This window comes from Thunnus thynnus, chromosome 18, assembly GCF_963924715.1.
Source record: "Thunnus thynnus chromosome 18, fThuThy2.1, whole genome shotgun sequence".
In the NCBI taxonomy this organism is placed as follows: domain Eukaryota; kingdom Metazoa; phylum Chordata; class Actinopteri; order Scombriformes; family Scombridae; genus Thunnus; species Thunnus thynnus.
The window spans coordinates 28,601,599-28,621,184 of record NC_089534.1 but is presented as its reverse complement, the minus strand read 5'-3'; the positions used below and the strand labels follow the sequence as shown (position 1 = coordinate 28,621,184).

The window sequence follows — 19,586 nt, the reverse complement described above, 5'->3', positions numbered from 1 at the left end:
CCCACTTTGCATCATGAGACTAAATTGATATCATCTATAGATATTTATCTGTGAAATAGAGAACAGTCTTATTCATCGTATCCCATATACTGTATGATTTAATACTTGTATATGAATTGAGAGTAGTTTTTTTTTTACCAATAATACTCACAGGTGTGATTAACATTTGCATAATTTATGGCATACAAGAGAGACCCAGATTCATTCAGGGTTACTTAATTTCTGAAACCCTTATACAACAGTTCAGACATAACATAAAGCATTTCTAACGGTGCAGGCCTGTCAAATACACAATAAGACTGACAACCTGTGTTGATCCTATCTTTACTCAGATCCATAATCTGACCAATCAGAGGGGACGGAGGAGGCGGTGTCGTTACGTACAGCGTCATTGCGCGTCGTTAGTACAATACGCGCGGGAGCTTTGGTTACCAAACTTCTGTGAGAAGGAAGAAGTCAGCAGGTAAGTTCAACATATTGCTGTATCACACAACATGTGCTTTTCGTTTGCAAATGATTTGAGTATATAGGTAAGACAGATGTATTAACTTGTATTGAACTTGCTGTCTTCGATCGAGCAGCGCTGTCAGCTGACTTGCAAGTAACTGAAATACAGCGAACGGACGTGAAAACAGCGCTAAAGCTAATAGGCTAACAGCTGCAGTCAGTGCATTAACCTAATGTTAGCGGCTGCTTCAGAGCAGCTATACTTGCGGTGAAGCTTGTTACGGTTGTTAACAGTTACGGTATTAGCGAAATTCTTGGTGTAAACGTTGCAAGAGTTGGTCTATTAATTTACTGGGATATTGCTAATTGTTCAGTGTGTATTAAAGTTAAGCGCCATTGACAAATATTATGACCTAGCGACGTTACTTTGATATTGTTAATCTGACGACAACTGACATTAGCTAACTAGCGATATTCAGCAGGGAGTGTGTTGTGGTTATGTGACGCTGTTTTTTTCATTCAGCTAGAGCAGTCAAATGTTTCTTTACTGCCGCTCTGTGAACATGAGTCAGTTAGTTCATGTCAAATTTGTCATATTTTGACATGGACTGCACTTTTTTGCATACCTAAAATCTAAACTCATATCTTTTTTCAGACCAGTATTGATTATTACTTAAATAAAAATGGAGAAACAGAGTAAAAGACAAGATTTCTTGATTTTTATTTCTCGGTACTCTGTTTCTATCAGACTGAAAAAGGTGCACTTGCAGAATAAACGATTTAGAGAAACCTGATTACTAAAAATATATTTAGCAAATATATTAAGAAAGTTTCAGAATCAAAGTATAATACACACAAGTACACAAAAGTATAAAAGCCTTAAAATAGCAGCAAAGGTAAACAGGTACAGAAACCTTTGTATTACAGATACAGAAGACACAGACAGCCAATCTGAAACTCTTCTCTTTTTCCTCCTTTATTTTTTCAAAATTTCAATACACACATCCCAAAAGGTTTTTAAACAGTATTCCCAACATATACAGGCTGTTGTGTCACTTGTACAAACCAAGTAGCAAAATCTGTCTACAGAGAACTATAGTTTCTTTAAAAATATCTTATTTTCCTCCTACAAAATAAATAACTTGAGTGGAGTCATATGTGATACTTCATAGTTGTTCAATAGTATTTTGCATCTAATACATCTAAAGGTTAATTTTCAAAAGGTTAATGCCAAAGGCTCTCTTGGTTTTGTCCAATTTTGCTGTAATATTTTACTCTCCATATGATATGTTTCATATGTGCTGCTCTATAGCTGCAACACCACAGTTTTCTCTTCACGTGTTTGTTGTCATCATTGTGAAACGATGTGATCTGTGCTTGATGTCTCAGCTCTGTGTTTCAAAGTCATGAAACAAACCAGACTTGACTTGCGCTCATGCTTGTGAAGACCGTATTATCGACAACCACAGCTTCTCTGTTGTCCAACCTCAGATCATGGCGATGAGGAGTGAGGCCAGGGTGGAGGCAGAGGTAGAGGAGGAAGAAAACTTTGGGCCACAGCCTCTGTGCAGACTGGAGGTATGTATTCCTGAAAGCAGTCATCCTACAGCTTTACTCAGACTCTAGCTGTAATTGTCCTTTCCTGTTTGAATAAATAAAATCTTGTTACAGATTCCATTCCTCTCTCTCCCACTGAACTGACAGTATATGTGGCTGTTATTCATTCAATGTCTCCATGTGTAGCAATGTGGAATCAGCGCCAGTGACATCAAGAAACTAGAAGACGCAGGTTTCCACACCATTGAGGCGGTGGCCTACGCACCCAAGAAGGAGCTGCTCAACATTAAGGGCATCAGTGAGGCCAAAGCTGACAAAATAATAGTAAGAGACAGCAGCCTTCTTACTCTGACAGTCATGAGTTCTGATGCAGCGTTTAGTTTTCCTGCCAGTCTTGTGAGGAGGAAAATCATCCTGGAAAACAGGAAATCATCCTGTTGATTTTATTCAATTAGTTGATTAATCATTTAGTGTATAAAATGTCAGAAAATAGTATAGGTTGCCCATCACAGTTACTGCTTAAGGTGACATCTTGAAATGTGTTGTTTTGTCAGACCAGCGTTCCACAACCCAAATATGTTTACAATGACATGAAACAGAAAAGCATCACAAATCATCACATTGTAGAAAGATGAACCAGCATGTTTGACTGTTAACTAGCTGTTTAAATGATTATGGGTTGAGGAGCAGCTGAGATTATCTCTAAAATGAGAACAGCTGGTCCACCTTAAAGGAGTCCACCTTAAGTGAGTCTGGGCTGAAGTTGTGTCTAGCTTCAGGGCTAACCCCCTTCACTTTAATCAGCAGCTGACAAACAAGACACAGGAACTTAGCATGTATTCACCAACAAATAGCTTAAACTGTGCACACACTGCATTGTATACTGCTACCTTCATACTCTCTGCTCCAGATGCTGAAGCCTCACCATCACACACACGCTCTCTGTGTGGAATAGTTACAACATGAGCAGGACAAATATTCTCATGAGATGTTATATATATATTTTATGTTATGCCATATTTAAATGATGTCTTCTTTCTCAGACTGAAGCTGCCAAACTGGTGCCAATGGGCTTCACCACAGCTACCGAGTTCCACCAGAGGAGAGCCGAAATCATCCAGATCTCTACAGGCTCCAAAGAGCTCGACAAACTCCTGCAGGGTTCGTAAACTCACTCCAACATTTCATTACATATGTGGAAAAACAAGCATCTGACACAGACTGGGCCAAACATTGTTCCGAAGTCCTGTGTCTAGCCGTACAAGCCCCAGTGAGATAATGAGGGAACACAGAGAGTGGTTGTTTTATGTGACTTCCTGTTTGTCCTGCAGGTGGGATCGAGACGGGCTCCATCACAGAGATGTTTGGAGAGTTTCGGACGGGGAAGACCCAGCTGTGCCACACACTGGCTGTCACCTGTCAGGTAGAGTTCACACTGACTGCACAGAGACAAAGCCTCAGTGGTGTCAGGAGACGTCATGTGATGCAAAGTGATCTACTGGATACTGTTGCTGTTAAAGGGGAAGACATCTGTTTCCAGATGTTAGGAGTACTACTGCAAATAGAGCTGCAATGATTAGTTGATGGACAGAAGATGAATCGCCAGTATATCGACAGTAAACTGAATATCTTTGGGTCATGGCCCCGTTACCGGGGGCTTTGGGAAACAGTGATCAACATTTTTCACTGTTTTCTGACATTTTATAGACTAACTGATTAATTGATTAATCAAGCAAATAATCAACAGATTAATTGATGATGAAAATAATCGTGAGTTGCAGCCCAACTGCATGTGATTTTAAAAAGTAGTATAAAGCCTTTTGTGTCTCCAGAGAGAGATGTGTGAAATCTGATAAATTGCCTCAAGTGATGTCACTAGAGTCAGCATCAGCTGGGGCTGGAAAGTAAAACAATCTGGAGGTGTGGAGTTAGAAAGAAGTGAGGTTAGCAGACCTCTGTAGCTGCCCCTCATCTCTGCTGGAGGCTACATTAGCTGCTACAAGCATAACACATCTGAGTCTCTCTCTGAACTGTCTGCAGGCCAGTTGCATTGTGGGTAATGCAGGTTGTGACAAGGAAAAATAATACATGGAATAAAAAAAGACGATATCTCTGGTTCTGCTGCATGTTTTACTGTCCATTGTGAATTTGACAATGTTATGTTAATTTTAATGAATAATCTGAGGAGTTCTCTTAAAGATTTAATCTATGAACCGGGATGCACAGCAGCCAGAGGTGTGGGAAACTCCAACAAAATAGATTTTTAAATAAAAAAACATTGCAGTTGTGTTTTTAAAGAGGTTGTATGTATGTATGGTTGTCACACTCAGTAGACTCCACTGTCTCCTCCATCCACAGCTGCCCATTGATCAGGGGGGTGGAGAAGGTAAAGCTATGTACATCGACACAGAGGGAACCTTCAGACCAGAGAGACTCCTCGCTGTAGCTGAGAGGTGAGTCAGCACATTTCCTCTCCTCACGAGCCAGCCATCATTGTTCAACACACCCACATCGTGTACTGTTGTGTTATATTTATAACTGTGAGGGGAAAAGATGGAAGTCTGAAACTTAAAACATCTAGAAAGTTTTAAAAAACTATAACATGGAAAGGCATATTCAATTTGTGGCATGTATTATAACTACTGTTTTGTTTTTTTGTTGTTTTTTGCATCACATACATTGTCATCCTGTCTGTGTACATATTTTTAGAAGTGGATTGTAGAATAACAGAATAGATGTTGAACTTCCTGTGTGTGTCATCAGGTATGGGCTGGTAGGCAGTGATGTTCTGGACAACGTGGCCTACGCCCGAGCCTTCAACACAGACCATCAGACACAGCTGCTGTATCAAGCCTCTGCCATGATGGCTGAGTCCAGGTCTGTCAGCACAAACAGTGCAAATGGATATAAGCAGTAATGTAGAGTAGTTATGATATTCCCAACTAATACTGCCACTCCCTCTCTGTGTGTCAGGTATGCTCTGCTGATAGTAGACAGTGCCACAGCTCTGTACAGAACAGACTACTCAGGCAGAGGGGAGCTGTCGGCCAGACAGGGACACCTGGGACGCTTCCTGCGCATGCTGCTCAGACTGGCAGACGAGGTATGCAGGTCATCCTGTACGCTGATGATGTCATGTGCTCCCACTTAGGCCTGCAGCTAACAATTATTTTTATTATTGATTCATCTATCAGAGTGTTTCAGTTCTTTTTAAATTATTTTTATCCGCCTTGCTTCAATCCTGTGTCAACAGTTTGGTGTTGCTGTGGTGATAACCAACCAGGTGGTAGCACAGGTGGACGGGGCAGCCATGTTCTCTGCAGATCCCAAGAAACCAATCGGTGGCAACATTCTGGCTCACGCCTCCACTACACGGTGAGTGATGCAGCGAGTGTGTTTAATTCATCCTGACAGCATGGTCCAACATGACCTGTGATGAGAATTTTCAGCGACTCTGCAGCTCCTCTCGACTTTACGGAGCTTTATAGTGAGTTTCAGCTCATTGTTTATCTGTCCGGCTGCTACTGCTTCTGTAGTGAGGCATAAAGCAGCTGTAATGATTTGACAGCTGCAGATTGATGACACCATGGTTTAATCATTCTAAGATAACTTTAGGATTAAAACTGTTGTTGTCCTCGCAGTCTGTACCTGAGGAAAGGCCGAGGAGAGACGAGGATCTGTAAAATCTACGACTCCCCCTGCCTGCCAGAGGCTGAGGCCATGTTCGCTATTAATGCTGACGGTGTGGGTGATGCTAAGGACTGAGTGAGTGGCAGGAAGCAGCGGGGTGGTGCTAAACGTTTATGTCATACCTGCTGACTCAACCCTCGGACTCCAGTGCTGTATGTGCTGTCTTCACCCCCTATTACTGCTTCCACACAAGCCTTGGACTTATGGTTCACACAGACATGAAGGTCATGCGTTATGTGATGTGGATTGATGCTGATGGAACCAGAGTTGAGGAGATGGTCCAGGCTGCAGATCTGGCCTTCTGGAGCTCAACAGCAAGGTAGAGAGTTACATTTTCTGATTGACAGGGAAGCACATTGCACTCACCAAAGGAGAAAAAATCTGCAATGATGACTTTAGTATCTCATAATTATGAGATCAGTTATGTTATTATGAGATCTTTATCTCATAATTATTACTTAGTATGTCATGATTACAAAAAGTGCTCATAAGATCTTTATAATGTAATTATGAGATCCAAAACTCTCATAACATGATCTTTACTGCAAAAAAACATTTAAAAAAAAAAAAAAAAAAAAGAATTAAGATCTCATAATTATGAGAAATGAAGTCATAATCAGAGTCTGTTTTTCTTTGGTGAGTGTACTTCAGTAGTTTCATATTCTGAATAGTCAAAAATCTAAATGTTTTAAATAGTTTGAGATCTTTTTGTTAACTGGTGTTTGGGATGTCTGATGCAGTTGAAACATAACATTATTTTTGTAATTAAGACATTCTTACAAAGATTTCCTTTTCATGTCATTTGTCAAATGTTTCACCACTGATGTCCCTTTTCTGTTTGTCTTTACCAGAAGCTTCTGTGTATGAGCTTCAAAGCTAAATTAAATGACTTTTACTATTCAAATGCTTGTGTCCTCTGTTAGCATCATCATGAATGGATTTTACACTGTATGTGGTCACATGTGAGCATTACTTTGAAAGGGTGGAGAGACTCATAGGAAAAAAAACTATTTATTCAAGGTTATCCATGTGTCATTTTAGTGCATATTCACTTTTTCATTGTGGGATTAGAATATTTAGGGAATGGCATTTTCATAAAACATAATATCCACTGATAGGAACACTATGATCTTAAAGCAGCGACTGCAAAATCAACACAATAAATTAATGAATGGAGAATACAAAGTGCTATTAAAGTGATGTTAGATCACAAAGTCATCTGCTAACAAACTGAATCTCAACTTTCACTTCAGAAAATAACAGGAATGTAAAACACAGTCAGAGATTAAAAGGCAGCAAACACACAAATGAAATGAAAGTACAGGAATATTACAACACTCGTCATAGTCACAAGCACACAGAGGACTCCTTACACTGTCAGTTTACTGCCTGGAGTCCAGTACAGTTGTTTTATACTGGACTACGGCGGGAAATGATGTGATATAAAGTTGGAAAAAAAGCCAAATAAGATCAAAATACTACAGCCTATCACTACATCTACATTTATGAAACATCATTTATCTCCACACAACCCTAAAGGTATACAATACAAATAAACATTACTTTAATAAATTGGAGACGTTCCCAAGATTTCTTGTTCCTAAGTCCCTCTTTCACTTCCCTTAAAGCTCTTCAAACATCCCTGATCAACCTGGACCACATGCTCAATGTCCCAAAATACTTCAAGATATTTCTTGCATAAATAACATTTCACAATAGCGATGTGGTGAAAAATTCCCAGAAGGTTTTTTTTTTTCCATTGTTGGAAGAATTTCCCTCTTAGACAATGTTCTGCTCCCTGAAATCTCCCTGAAATGATCCACCCATCCCTTACCTCTAGTAGCCATGGAAAGAAATATAGTTTTATTTGTCTAGATGTTGAGATATCTGTCTCCACCTCAATAGATTGGAGGTCAGCAGAAATGACACCAGCACAAACTCAATTCCATTCACCTCCATTGTATTGGGATGAAAGCAGAAATCTCAGACACAAATATAAACCTGGAGAAATAAAACTACAACTATCTGCATGGATAGTTTCCACATGCTGTTATTTGGTTGAACTGACCCTTTAAGTATGCCTGTTAAATTAAGACAAAATGTGCTGAAAAACTAAAACCTCCTTGTGTTTAATGACTGATTATCAGTTAAGAAAACAACAAACAGTTAAAAAAGTTAGATAAAGAACACAATATATATTCCTCGGTGATACTGGCTCCATTGAGCCATTTTAAAGTCTGCAAAAAAATAAATAAACATCAATAAATTCCATATAATTTCACAGTGACAGTATGACAAAGATATCCACCAGTGAAGGGAAAGAAAATTAGTGTGCCAGTTGTAGCGCACATCTGATTGGATGATCAGAGATTGGTGGCCTGACTAGCCGATCGGTGGCATCGGCTTTGTGGTTCCATCATGGATCTCAGTAGAAAATAAGTTCATATTTTTTTGTCAGTTAAGACGCGAAGCTGAGCCTCCAGCTGGCAAGTTTCTTCATCCTTGGGGAGAAAAAAAACATAGAAAAGGCAACAATAAGAGCAAATTATTGTACTGAGTACAATTATTCTTCAAAAATAAATTCTTCTTCATGACTTATCTGCAGCTCTGCACTCTGGCAAACTTTCATTTAGGTGAGTGAAGTGTGTTCTTACATCATTGGTGTTAGCGGGCATCTTGGAAGCCAGCGCCGTCCAGTTTGTTGCCTCGGAGATGTTTCCCAGCTCCTGATGACACTATGAGCCAAACAACATCATGGTTACTTCACTAGTCCTCACAATGAAAACACACGGATGAACTATTCTGTTGTGTATTAAATGACTTTGGATCTTATTGCTCACCTTTGCAATGTAAAGTCTCACTGTCTTAGAGAAACCTGGACTGAGTTCTTCTGCCTGAAAATACATAAAAAGTAAATGAAACATTTGGTTTTACAATGACACGTCCATTTAGAAAATACGTGTAATATGTGTAATAAGTACGTGTAATACGTGCATATGTATATAACATCAAAAATCGGTGGTACCTTGAGGAAGTTCTCTAGGGCATCATGCAGGGTAGCAGTGGGGGGGCTCTGGTAGAGAGCAGCGGCAGCCTTCTTCTCCAGCCAATCAAGTGTGACTACCTGCAGAGACAGACAATACTTAACAGCAAAGAAACACACAACAGTGATGTCATGTCTTGAATGACATGAGCATGACCGAGTGAAGCAGATCAACACTTCTGCCTTTAGACGTGGTCACCGGTAAAGTTCCTTGAAGATACAGTGAAGTAATAGTCTGCCAAATTGATGTTAATATTTGAGTATTTTTTATAACAAAATCTTTCCTCTTCCTGTAAAACATGACTCATCTTGAACCTGGAGTGTAAATATTTATTTATCTCCACAGAATGTAGCTGAGGTCTCATTGATGAATGATCTGATCTAACAACACAGGTGAGGGAGATGTGTGGGTGGAGGCCAACAGTAGAGAACAGCTCTGTATGTTCCTTATTTACTATGCCACACCCACTTTTAAGTGAGCCAATCACAGATATTTGGCTGATACCTACACCTGATAATACTCCAGTTAACTACAACAAGCAAAACAGTCTCACCTCATAGCACCATCTTCCCAGCAGGTAGAAACACATGGGGTCATCATCTCTGAGAGCGATGGCACGGTCCAAATGCTCCTGAGCAGGAGAAGAAACCTCAGTCACATCCTGTACATCAGAATAAACTCCTTTTGAACAATCATGGAAGTGAATGTTCCTGTGTTACCTTCAGTATGTGGCTGCTCTTCAGTTTGCTATGCATGCTGTCATGCTGGGAGGTCAGTCCTGTCAGCACAGCAAACCTGCATACAGAAACACAGAGGTCACAGGTCAGCAGGAACTCTACAGTGTTCTGAATCTTCCTCAAGGTTCAGTGTGCCGTCTTACCATTTGTGACACTCTGCGTTGAGGCCGTTCTTCTTCAGGGCCTGCTCTGCCTCCTCTCGACCTGCAACAGCAGCTCACACTTCACTGACAGATACTGAAGATACAGTCAGTCCTATTTTACTATTAACACCATACTGCAGGAGCTCACAAGTGAGCCACAAGCTTTCTGAACAGGTACAGTCAGCCTGGTTAGGTTAAGAATATATCTCCAACTACCCACAATGTACTTTGGTTTTTCTAAAACCCAAGTGAACAGTGGAGCATCATCTGATGGAGGGAGGTTCAATGCAAATAACATTATTTGTTTGGCAGATAAGAAACCTCTGATGTCGCTAACATTAGCCACAAATGTTAGCATGCTGAGTGACAAAGTTAAAAGACAGAGTAAAACTGTTCATTACCTTGTTGTGCATAGGTCTTCTTCTCTTGTTTGTCCTTCGCAGACTCATGCATATCACTGTAGGCCCGAGCCAGTCGCCATAGAAACTCTCTGCTGTCTCCGTACTGAGGACACACACAGCAAACAACCAACAGTTAAGAATCAGTAAAATGTAATCAGATTACATAACCCACTACATACTGTAAAACATTACTATGTCATATTTGGGTGACCCCAGCACAACTTAATTTTAGTTTCCTACTTCAGCTTGGTCATTGACTATTACATGCATGTATATGTGTGTTAGTGGTACATATTCAGGATTACAGGAGCTTCAAAAACAGTTCAAAACGTGAATATAGTGAATAGTCATTGAAGAATACCATCATAGTGCAACACCTGTCATCTCTACCAACCACACTACCAACACTCTGAATAAAATGAATAAGTGGGTTATTTTGTGATAAGTTTTAAAACACAATTTAGGGTTTGTGTCACCTACTCACTCATAGGCCTCATATGTTAATAATAATGCATTAAGACAAATAAAACTGTAACAGCTGCTCGTTGTGTGTGTTGTCTTAATAAACTCTGACTGAGAGCTTAGCGGTGCTTCACTGACACCTACAGGCACAGCTACACAACTGCACTACATGTCTGTAGTTCCTCAACAATCATTGCGTTGTCTTAATAAACTCTGACTGAGAGTGTAGCGGTGCTTCACTGACACCTACAGGCACAGCTACACAACTACACAACACTGTGTCTGTAGTTCCTCAACAATCATTGCTCAAAGCTTTACATGGTATTCTCAAAGTGGAATATCTCATTTCTCATAAGCAAGATTTGTACATAGAAAAGCCTCATCAACAGATATTAAGGCTGCAACTAACGATTACTTTCATTATCAATTGATCTGATGATTATTATTATGATGAATTGATGAATTGTGTGGTCTATAAAACATCAGAAAACACAGTAACAAATTGTTTTTGTCCAACAGTCCAACCCAAATATATTCTATTGTGAAATAAGGAAAGGAAGCAAATTCTCCAAGTTGAGGAGCTGGAACTAGCAAATGATTTTGCTTGAGATTTGACAAACAATCAGTTTTAAAACTGATTGCAGATTAATTTTCTTTGAGTCAATCAATCAACTAATCGCTGCAGGTCTGAAAGATAGATGAAAAATAATGACAAATGCACCAAATCCCAGATGGCTGTGATATCTTCACAGTTCTTATTCTGTCTGATCAACAGTCCAAACACTGTATTCACTTTACAAATGAATGTAGTGATGAATCTCAACTGTCAGTGTCAATGGACTAGTGCTCTGTGCACTAGTTTCACATCCCCTCACCTCTGCTCTGTTGTCCAGCAGCAGTCGGAAGCCCTCTGCTTTTAAACTGGCGTCTCCGGTGTGGAGGATGTCGCTCTGTGCCAGGAGGAGAGCCAGCTCCCCACTGGGAACTTCAGTCACCAGTTGCAGCCTTCCCTCCTCTTCCTCCTCCTCATCCTCCTCCAGCCCCCTCTCCTCTTCCTCCACTTCCTCGTCCTGGGAGTCTTCTTGGCGGAGGGTGAGGACAGTGGCGCAGCTCTTGTCTTCCTCTTCCTCAGACTCTTGTTCGGGCTCTCTCTCACCTTCCTCTCTGTCAGTGTCACGATCAGTGTAGTCTGACTCAGCGTAGGCTGTGGAGTACCTGGATACACATGCAAGATCATCTCTCTTTTATTTGGTGATTTCAATTAGTGTAAATGTGCTATAGTAACCAAACTTGGACTTTTGGCTACTGATAAGCCTTTAAAGTCATGGATCTATTATTCAAACTGGACTGTCTGGATTGTATTACATCATCCTGCTGGTAACTGACACTACTGACACTACATGCCCCCACCACACTGTCCCTTGGTTTTTTAATGGAGTGCTATTTTCATTCTGAACACAGACTCAGTTACTTAGTATTAGTTTAACCACCTGTAAGTGTCTTAGAGACTAAGACTAACTAGCTGATGAATCTTGTTAAGAAGCGTATTAAACACACACACTGTTGGATCAAACTTGGACCACAGCCTGACCTGATCCTCTACAAAGATACACGACTGGACTCACAGGCCTCTGTGCATGTTCACATATCAAAGACACAGATGATATTTATCACCTGATGTGCCTCACAGAGACACAGGGCAAAAAAATAGAACACAATCTCAGTCATGTCCTGATTGACCTATATTCTTTGAACTGTTGAAGACTAAAAATGCCAATGTTTCACTCTTCAGTTCATAAGACAAATGAAGCAAATTAGACAGTACAAAAACACACCAAATTTAAAACACAGTTATCTAAATATTATTGAACAAGTCCATCCATCCCAGTCACATACCCTCCTTCGCTGGTCTCTTCATACGTGCTGGCCACTCCCTGGCTGGCAGTGAAGTAGATGGAGCTGGAGCTGGTAGAGTCTGTGCGGTCTCGATGGATGTGACGCCGCCGGCGTATCCGCTGGCTGTCCTCCACACCCTTTCTGAATGTATCGAAGAGAGACACACATACAGGTCAGTCAAACAGGTCAGGTAAACATATTTTTGAACTTTGGACAGAGCCAGGCTAGCTGTTTTCCCCCTAACCATGTCCTGAACACAAAGACATGAGACTAATATCCATCTGATCATCTCACCAAACCAAAATAAGCGTTCTTCCTAAAAAAGTGTGTTTCCCTGAAAACTGTCCAATTTCATGTCAAGGAGTAGCGAGGATAAAAGCCTGATATATTTGTTGATATGTTCATCTTCTCCACACTGCCACTCACTTGACATCCTGGATGATCTGCAGGGCGATGTCCTGCAGGCCGCCCCTCAGCTCAGCCACCTCTGAGCGCAGTGAGGACACGCAGGTCAGCACCTGGTCCAGCTGGTTCCTGAGCTCCAGCTGCTGCTCTGGGGACAGGCCCTGGACCACGGCCTCCACCGCCGCCAGAGCCTGCTGCTGGGCCTCCGCCTCTGGACAACCAACCATGGAGACAACACGTTAGACATGTGGTTTATGACTTGTTTGCAATTAAGTACCCTTAAGTGCACTCCTGACCACCCATCATCTGTTTTCCCCTGCTTATCTGTCTCTGGGTCAGAGTGGCAGCAGGCTAAACAAAGCAGCCCAGCCCTCCTTCTCCCTACCTACATAAATACCTACTCCATCTCTTCCTGATGGATCCTACGGTGCTCTCAGGCCAGATGGACATGCCTGGAAATACCTCCAGGCAAGAACCCTTATGGGGTGCAACAATTTTGATAATCAATTAATTGATTAACTCACTTTTCAAGCAAAAATGCCAAAAAGTTCATGTTTTTAGTTTCTCAAATTTAATGCCCTTCCATGTCTTACACTCAATGATTAACTGAGAAGATCACTGGCAGATTAATTGATACTGAAAATATTTAGTTGCAGCAGTAAAGGTCATGTACGTTGCTAATCCAGCTGCCAGCAAAGGAAGGAGCATTGACATGATTTCACTCATTTAGTTATATCCGTTTTTTGGGGGGGGGGGTTTTGCACACACATAAGACTGCATAAAATACAGATAATACAAATAAAAGATGTGACAGGAGAGGTCCAGAAGCCACAGGCTCCCATCAACTTAAAGAGAAAAACAAACGATAACAAAAAAGGAAAAAACAAAACCAAAAAAATCTAAGGTAACATAATTTAGAAAGATACAACAACATATAAATGACATCAAGAAGCACACAAAATGAACAGAAAAACAAACCAATCAGTAGAGAGAAATTTAATAAATTTAGACTTGTCAAATCTGGACTAGATTAACAAGGAGACTCATTACAGCAGTTTCACATTTGTGAAAAGTGAAAGTGACTAATGTGGTCTGGATGGGAAAAAGCAGTGCCCTATTTTCACAAACAGAATTAAGTTTTCACAAATCTGAAGCTGTATGTTAATGAGTCTCTGGAGTCTCCTTGTTAATCTAGTCCAGACTTGACAAGTCTAATACAGTGGTTTGTCATCTGGACCTGGTCTAATGTGGTCTGGATGGAGAAATATCAGTGAAGTCACTTTTTTGTGTTTTCATAAACAGAATACAGGTTTCACAAATCTGAAAGTGGGTTTGAACAGCGTTAAGACTTTTGCTACGATGTCAAACAATTGTGTTAGTGGTAAAAAAAAAAAAACAAATAACGGAGGATCAGCAACTAAATATCATTATTTATGTTTCCCTTAACCCCGAATCAGGAGCTGCCAATTTAGAAGCTGACTTCAGCAGCGTCTCTGCCATGAGGTCCACATGATTCATCATCATCACCATCACCACTGACTTTCACTTTCCACTGATTTTCACGGGTAAAGTACCTTTGCTAGTATTACGCAATTGGAACCAAACATCTGTCTCTCACACAGACACACATCTTTCTGAAGAGCCTCCATGTGTGTGAGGCAGAGGCGAGCCAACCCACCCTGTGCATCCAGCGTGTCCCGCAGCAGCGCGGCTCCATCCGCCCCGTCATACAGACAGGGAGCTGGCCTGGCCTCCAGCAGCAGTCTCTGGCATCTTCTCTTGCTGATCTCTTTGTAAATGATGAAGGCAATCAAGCCCAAACCGGCTGTAGCTCCGACAGCTAGCCCGATCAACCCGTTCCTACCGAGCGGTGTGTTCATGTCTCCACTCTCACGCTGGTCGTTTAACGGAGCTACTTACGTCACTTTCATATGTCGCTTATCATAATTGTTTGTAATGAGTCTCACGATGCCACTGATATGGCTTAAGTGCTTAACGTAAATTATCCAACTACAGAAAATAAGCTTGTGACGACGCACGCTTACTGCTAGCACGTTAGCCTGCTGTCATTAGCCTTTCGCTGTTATGACGTTCAATAGCTAATAACTAAGACGACTTATCAAACGTGACGCAATTGCTAAAATGTTCCTTTTGAACCTCTCCCATTTATTTCAGCGACGCGTTTTACAGCTAGAAGAGTCCGTTTACGTTAAACCTAGAATTGCTGATGATGGTCGTCCAGGTGCAATGATGCTATAAAACTATCTAACGTAACTACGTCACATCAGTACCACCTAAGTAACTTCCGGTTACAGCTTCCAAAATAAAACGCTTTCACAAGCTGGCTGCCATGTATGGAAGTCCACTTCCGCCAGGAAAATAAAATACTCATGCAAGCTAATTACAGTTTTTCTCTTACACACAATAACTAAACACGCCAAACCATGACGTCATCTACCAGAAGACAGACCCATTTCCCAAAACTGTAAATACTATTCCCCTGTTTTCACTCATGTGCTTGTTTAGAAAGCACTGGCATTCAATATCACTAACTCAAGTCATCACAGCTGGAACCCAATTAACACACAATTGCCCAGGTGGAAACACTAAGAGTCAGCATTGTTCAAACACCAATCAGAAGCTCAGGATAGATAACAGGGCCATAAGTCAGTTCACTTGTTTTGGAACAATTGATCCACAAAGACCTGAGGTGGAATAAATGTGATTTCTTTCTTTATGTACAAACTGGGTTTTTTTCTCACATCGGTATATATCGGTAAATACATGGAAATTATTTTACTATATTATATCTATATCTATATTGATATCTATATCTATATCTATGTTTTCTATGTATATCTTTCTCTTTATCTATATATATATGTTCTGGGGGAAAGCCATAAACACCATTATTCATTGTGTTTAGAGTTTTGGAAAATGGAGCATCATTTCAAGAAATGTGTCTTAGCAATCAAGAAAAACTATATTATTATATTTCAACTTGGAATAATATGTCAATTTTTACCTATTAATTTATGTGCACTGTTGTCAGTGCAGTGTTTTAATCCTCACAGGAACAACTCTTTATCACTCACCAGTCATTAACATGGGAATCTCTACCATCTGAGAAATATTATGATTCAAAGGTTTTTCAAAATAAAAAACAAAATAATATCTCATTATTCTGACTTGGTTTTTAATTTCTGAATGGGCCCAGGATCCACAGGGCTGGCTCCATCCAGGCTGTCTGTGTGGCAATTACTTTATGGTAATTTGATGAATTACAGATTTGGTTGGTAATATACACCACTAAATCACAATTAAAAACTGAAATATTGAGGGCCTACCCCTGCATTTTACCTGATCTTGAGGCACTGACTTATAGAGGGGCTTTGTGTCAAAATCTAGCTTCAATACTTCTTAATATTACACTTACATGGTGCTGTCTTTGGGTTTGGGTTCAACCACATTATCACAAACTAACTGGCACATTGCAAACCTGCACGACACAGATAGTATTAGAGTGTAGTAATATGGTTGGTTTCTGGGACTCTGGAAAAAATGGGCTTGAGGAGCATGTTTGTGTAAGGCCACTACTCATTTCAGCAAAGAGCAAGTTAATCCAATCATGTTAAGAATATGATTTGTCTTATAGGGGATGTAAGAACCAAGGAGATTCTTTAAAGATTCCCTCCGGACTTATTTCAAGATGTATTTGTGTTTGTGCACTGGATGCTTCAAGTTTCCACATCACACTTGTCTAAGTAGCATCCTGGACCAGGATTGGCTTCTAAATTAGTTGTGATGTCACAAATCATGCTTGTAGGCCCGCCCCTTAAAAGTAGATTTTCAACAAGCACAAAAACAGCCTTCCAGTGTCAAACTCTGCACATACATTATTCTGCACAGTGAAGCTCAAATATAAGGAACAAGAAGAAAAACACATCCATATCCATGTTTTTAGTGAGTGGAATTTTTAGCCATGATGGCGACATGTCTCTAGGATTGGCAATGTCAGTCTGTTCATAGGTCCTTCACTTTGATCCAAACTGGAATATATTACAAGTATTTGATGCATTGTGCTGACGTTACATACAAACATTCATAGTCCTCAGAGGATGAATCCTATTGACTTTGGTGATCCACCTAGTTTTCCTCTAGCGCCACCAGCAGGTCAAAGTTTTCACTTATTTAGCAAAATATTTCAGCATCCAATGGATGGATTGGCACAAAATTGGGTACAGACATTCCCAGCAGATTGATCCTAATGACGTTTGGGATTTTTTTTTACAAACTGCATGCTATGAAATTAACTTGCATGTAAAATACTGTGGGAACATACTGTATGGATACTAAACCCTTACCTTCTCTTTATCAAAGCATTTAAATCATATTGATATGACTGGTAAATGATGTTGTCAGCTGCCAGATAAATGAGACCAGAGTCAAGTTGGAATGCAGAGCAAACAATTTAACTCTTCAAGTCACAGATATGAAAAAATAAATACACTTGCTGTCACTACAACTTTATCAATGAACCTTTGCTAATAAGGTTAGTGGGTTCTTTCACTTAATAGCAAAGTCTAATTGGGAGAGAAATTCATTCAGCACGTTCATGCTCACATGGCCTTTGCTCTCTCTTATATATATATATATTTCATTGTAAAGAATAATGTCAGTCTTCCCTTTTGATGATTTGTTCTGCCTTCCATTTTCATATATTTGCTATGATTTTTTAGTCTATAGCTTTATTTCTATTGGTGTTAACATGTGCTTCTGTTCCTTCATATTTAAGAAGTTAGTTGTGGTTGACACACAAGTTTGCCATCAGAGGTGAACACAATGAATTAGGAGGAAATGATATGCAGAAGAGACTATATGTCCCATAATGCCTGGGAGTGGCTGGAAAACTTCAGAAGAAACCTGCTAAGCCATATTTCCTCTGTGAACCTGACCCAGATACTGTATGCAGAGAGACAATGGATGAAAATGAATCACTCTTTTTGTTTCTTTTTGCAGAAACTGAAGCGTGCCAAGAATGTGTCCGACAGATTGAACAATGTAATTCATGAAGAGTTTCAGTCAACATAACGCGGACGGACACCTGCAGGGAGTAAACTGAGATGACTCAAAAAAGTCAAGAAGAGTCACAAGGCTGATTTGTTGGTTCCAAAGAATCAAAAATGAAAGCACAACACTTGGTCTAAATCATGAAGGATCTCTGATCATTTCCATTAAATCAGTGTAACCATCCATACTCATGATGTCACTGACCAGGGCTTTGAAGATATGATGATTTACTGTATACTCCAGACAACAAAATAAAATTTAATGGATATTTTGGTGAAGAATGAAAAGAATGTTTTATCTACTTGTAACCATATGATAAGATTCAGATTGTTAACAGCAGCCATCTCAGTTTTCAGTTATGGGGAGAAAAACTCACAGATACATATGATTAGATACAAATGCCAGATACTTTTGAAAAAACATGGTTACATAATTAAATGTAAAAGAGACAGCTTCATCAGTTTGGTATAATATCACACTGAAGCTCATTGTAATAAAATGGGTCTACTGGATGATGATTGTCTCTGTGCAGATGGGGAGCTCTCTCAGCCTTATAATGAGACAGCATGCAGTCTCTCTATCTGAATAACATGTTGGCCTTATGAATCATAAGATTCTGGTTCACAAGAACAGATTCAGAGATTGAAATCTCTCCATATCAATGGAAACAATCTCCCTCATCGTGTTCCTCTTTCTCTTTAGCGTCAAACTATAAAAAGCTCTGATTTTTCTTTGTCAGCACCTGCATGTGGCATTCTCTGAGGCCTAATTGGAACACAGTATTATGAATTTCAGTTAAAGAAAGATCCTGGGTGAGAATGATACTCACACAAGGTATGCAGTCAGACCAGTCCAGTGTATAAACAGAACTTAGCTGTTCCCACACAGGAACTGCTTGAAGGCATAATTGACTTGACCCTCTGCTTAGAGCCTCACACTCACTACGGGCCCTCAGATAAGTGATATGTGATATATTGCTTTGTTTTTTGCTTTTTTTGTCAGTTAAGTGTATTTTTATGCAGTTTTGATATTTGCATTTTCCATAAAGGAATGATTACTGAACAGAAATAGGAATGATGCTTTAGTTTTAGGCTATCACCAGTTCATGTAGATTTGTACAATATGTACAATTCACAGTTTAAAGGCATTCATTTTCATTCCTTTACTCTACAAAAGTCTCATATACAGTATATATGTACAGTTCTGTTGATGACAACAACACAACATTCACACACATTTGTTTAACATTCAAATATGCTATCTTTTGGAAATGATGAAGATTGTTTTCTGGGAATTCTGGACTTTTAGCTTCCATAGGGGGGTCACATTGTCACATTATATAATTTACAATTAGTTGGTATTTTATAGTCTGCTTCCAGTATTTCTAGACACAGTATTTTAACTACTAATAGATGAAGTAATAATATTAAACTTTACTTTCTAGCACTTACAACATTAAAAAGTGACTGAACGTGGATTCAAATATTTAAGGATTGCAATGAGGTAAATAAAATCAGACAATTAGAAATAATACCAAAAAATGAGTAAAATACCCAACCATGATATAAGATAGAACAATAAAAGACTATCATTATGATAAAACAGCTAAGACATGTTGGAAATAAAAGCATGAATTAAACTGAGGGAGTTCCAGAGTTGAGGGGCCCTGACAGCAAACAGTTTACCAGCCAGAAGGGCCCTGAGCTCTGGCTTGTAGAGGAGCAATAATTCAGC

The 19,586-nt window shown here is 39.8% G+C and overlaps 2 protein-coding genes across 3 annotated transcripts; one reads left to right on the top strand and one right to left on the bottom strand.

The window, feature by feature from the left end:
- The first annotated feature begins 358 nt into the window (after positions 1–358).
- rad51 (RAD51 recombinase) lies at positions 359–6,598 on the top strand. 2 transcript variants are annotated; one of them, XM_067571946.1, is made up of 10 exons: positions 359–463; positions 1,939–2,025; positions 2,191–2,328; positions 3,048–3,165; positions 3,336–3,427; positions 4,363–4,457; positions 4,768–4,881; positions 4,978–5,107; positions 5,258–5,379; positions 5,646–6,598. In XM_067571946.1, exons 2-10 carry the CDS (start codon positions 1,942–1,944, stop codon positions 5,767–5,769), a joined length of 1,017 nt encoding a protein of 338 aa, XP_067428047.1. In that variant the 5' UTR covers positions 359–463; positions 1,939–1,941; the 3' UTR covers positions 5,770–6,598. The 2 variants fall into 2 exon arrangements, with proteins under 2 accessions (XP_067428047.1, XP_067428048.1); XM_067571947.1 differs by having other exon boundaries at positions 396–463; positions 1,917–2,025.
- A 94-nt stretch (positions 6,599–6,692) lies between these two features.
- On the bottom strand, positions 6,693–15,304 carry rmdn3 (regulator of microtubule dynamics 3). Its single transcript, XM_067571945.1, has 12 exons — positions 14,461–15,304; positions 12,804–12,993; positions 12,378–12,518; positions 11,357–11,696; positions 10,020–10,122; positions 9,619–9,679; positions 9,458–9,533; positions 9,292–9,369; positions 8,720–8,818; positions 8,535–8,588; positions 8,349–8,429; positions 6,693–8,195 (listed from the first exon to the last, which is right to left on the bottom strand). The coding sequence occupies exons 1-12, from the start codon at positions 14,660–14,662 to the stop codon at positions 8,136–8,138; spliced, it is 1,485 nt and encodes a 494-aa protein (XP_067428046.1). The 5' UTR covers positions 14,663–15,304; the 3' UTR covers positions 6,693–8,135.
- Positions 15,305–19,586: the final 4,282 nt, after the last annotated feature.

Excerpts from the sequence above, each read along its gene's own strand:
- rad51 (XM_067571946.1), top strand. The coding sequence starts at position 1,942 with ATGGCGATGAGGAGTGAGGCCAGGGTGGAGGCAGAGGTAGAGGAGGAA. Across the intron at positions 2,026-2,190 it reads AGCCTCTGTGCAGACTGGAG|CAATGTGGAATCAGCGCCAG; the intron begins GTATGTATTCCT and ends CTCCATGTGTAG. Across the intron at positions 3,166-3,335 it reads GCTCGACAAACTCCTGCAGG|GTGGGATCGAGACGGGCTCC; the intron begins GTTCGTAAACTC and ends TTTGTCCTGCAG.
- rmdn3 (XM_067571945.1), bottom strand. The coding sequence starts at position 14,662 with ATGAACACACCGCTCGGTAGGAACGGGTTGATCGGGCTAGCTGTCGGA. Across the intron at positions 10,123-11,356 it reads TGCTGGACAACAGAGCAGAG|TACGGAGACAGCAGAGAGTT; the intron begins GTGAGGGGATGT and ends GTGTGTCCTCAG. Across the intron at positions 9,370-9,457 it reads AGAGCAGCCACATACTGAAG|GAGCATTTGGACCGTGCCAT; the intron begins GTAACACAGGAA and ends TCTCCTGCTCAG.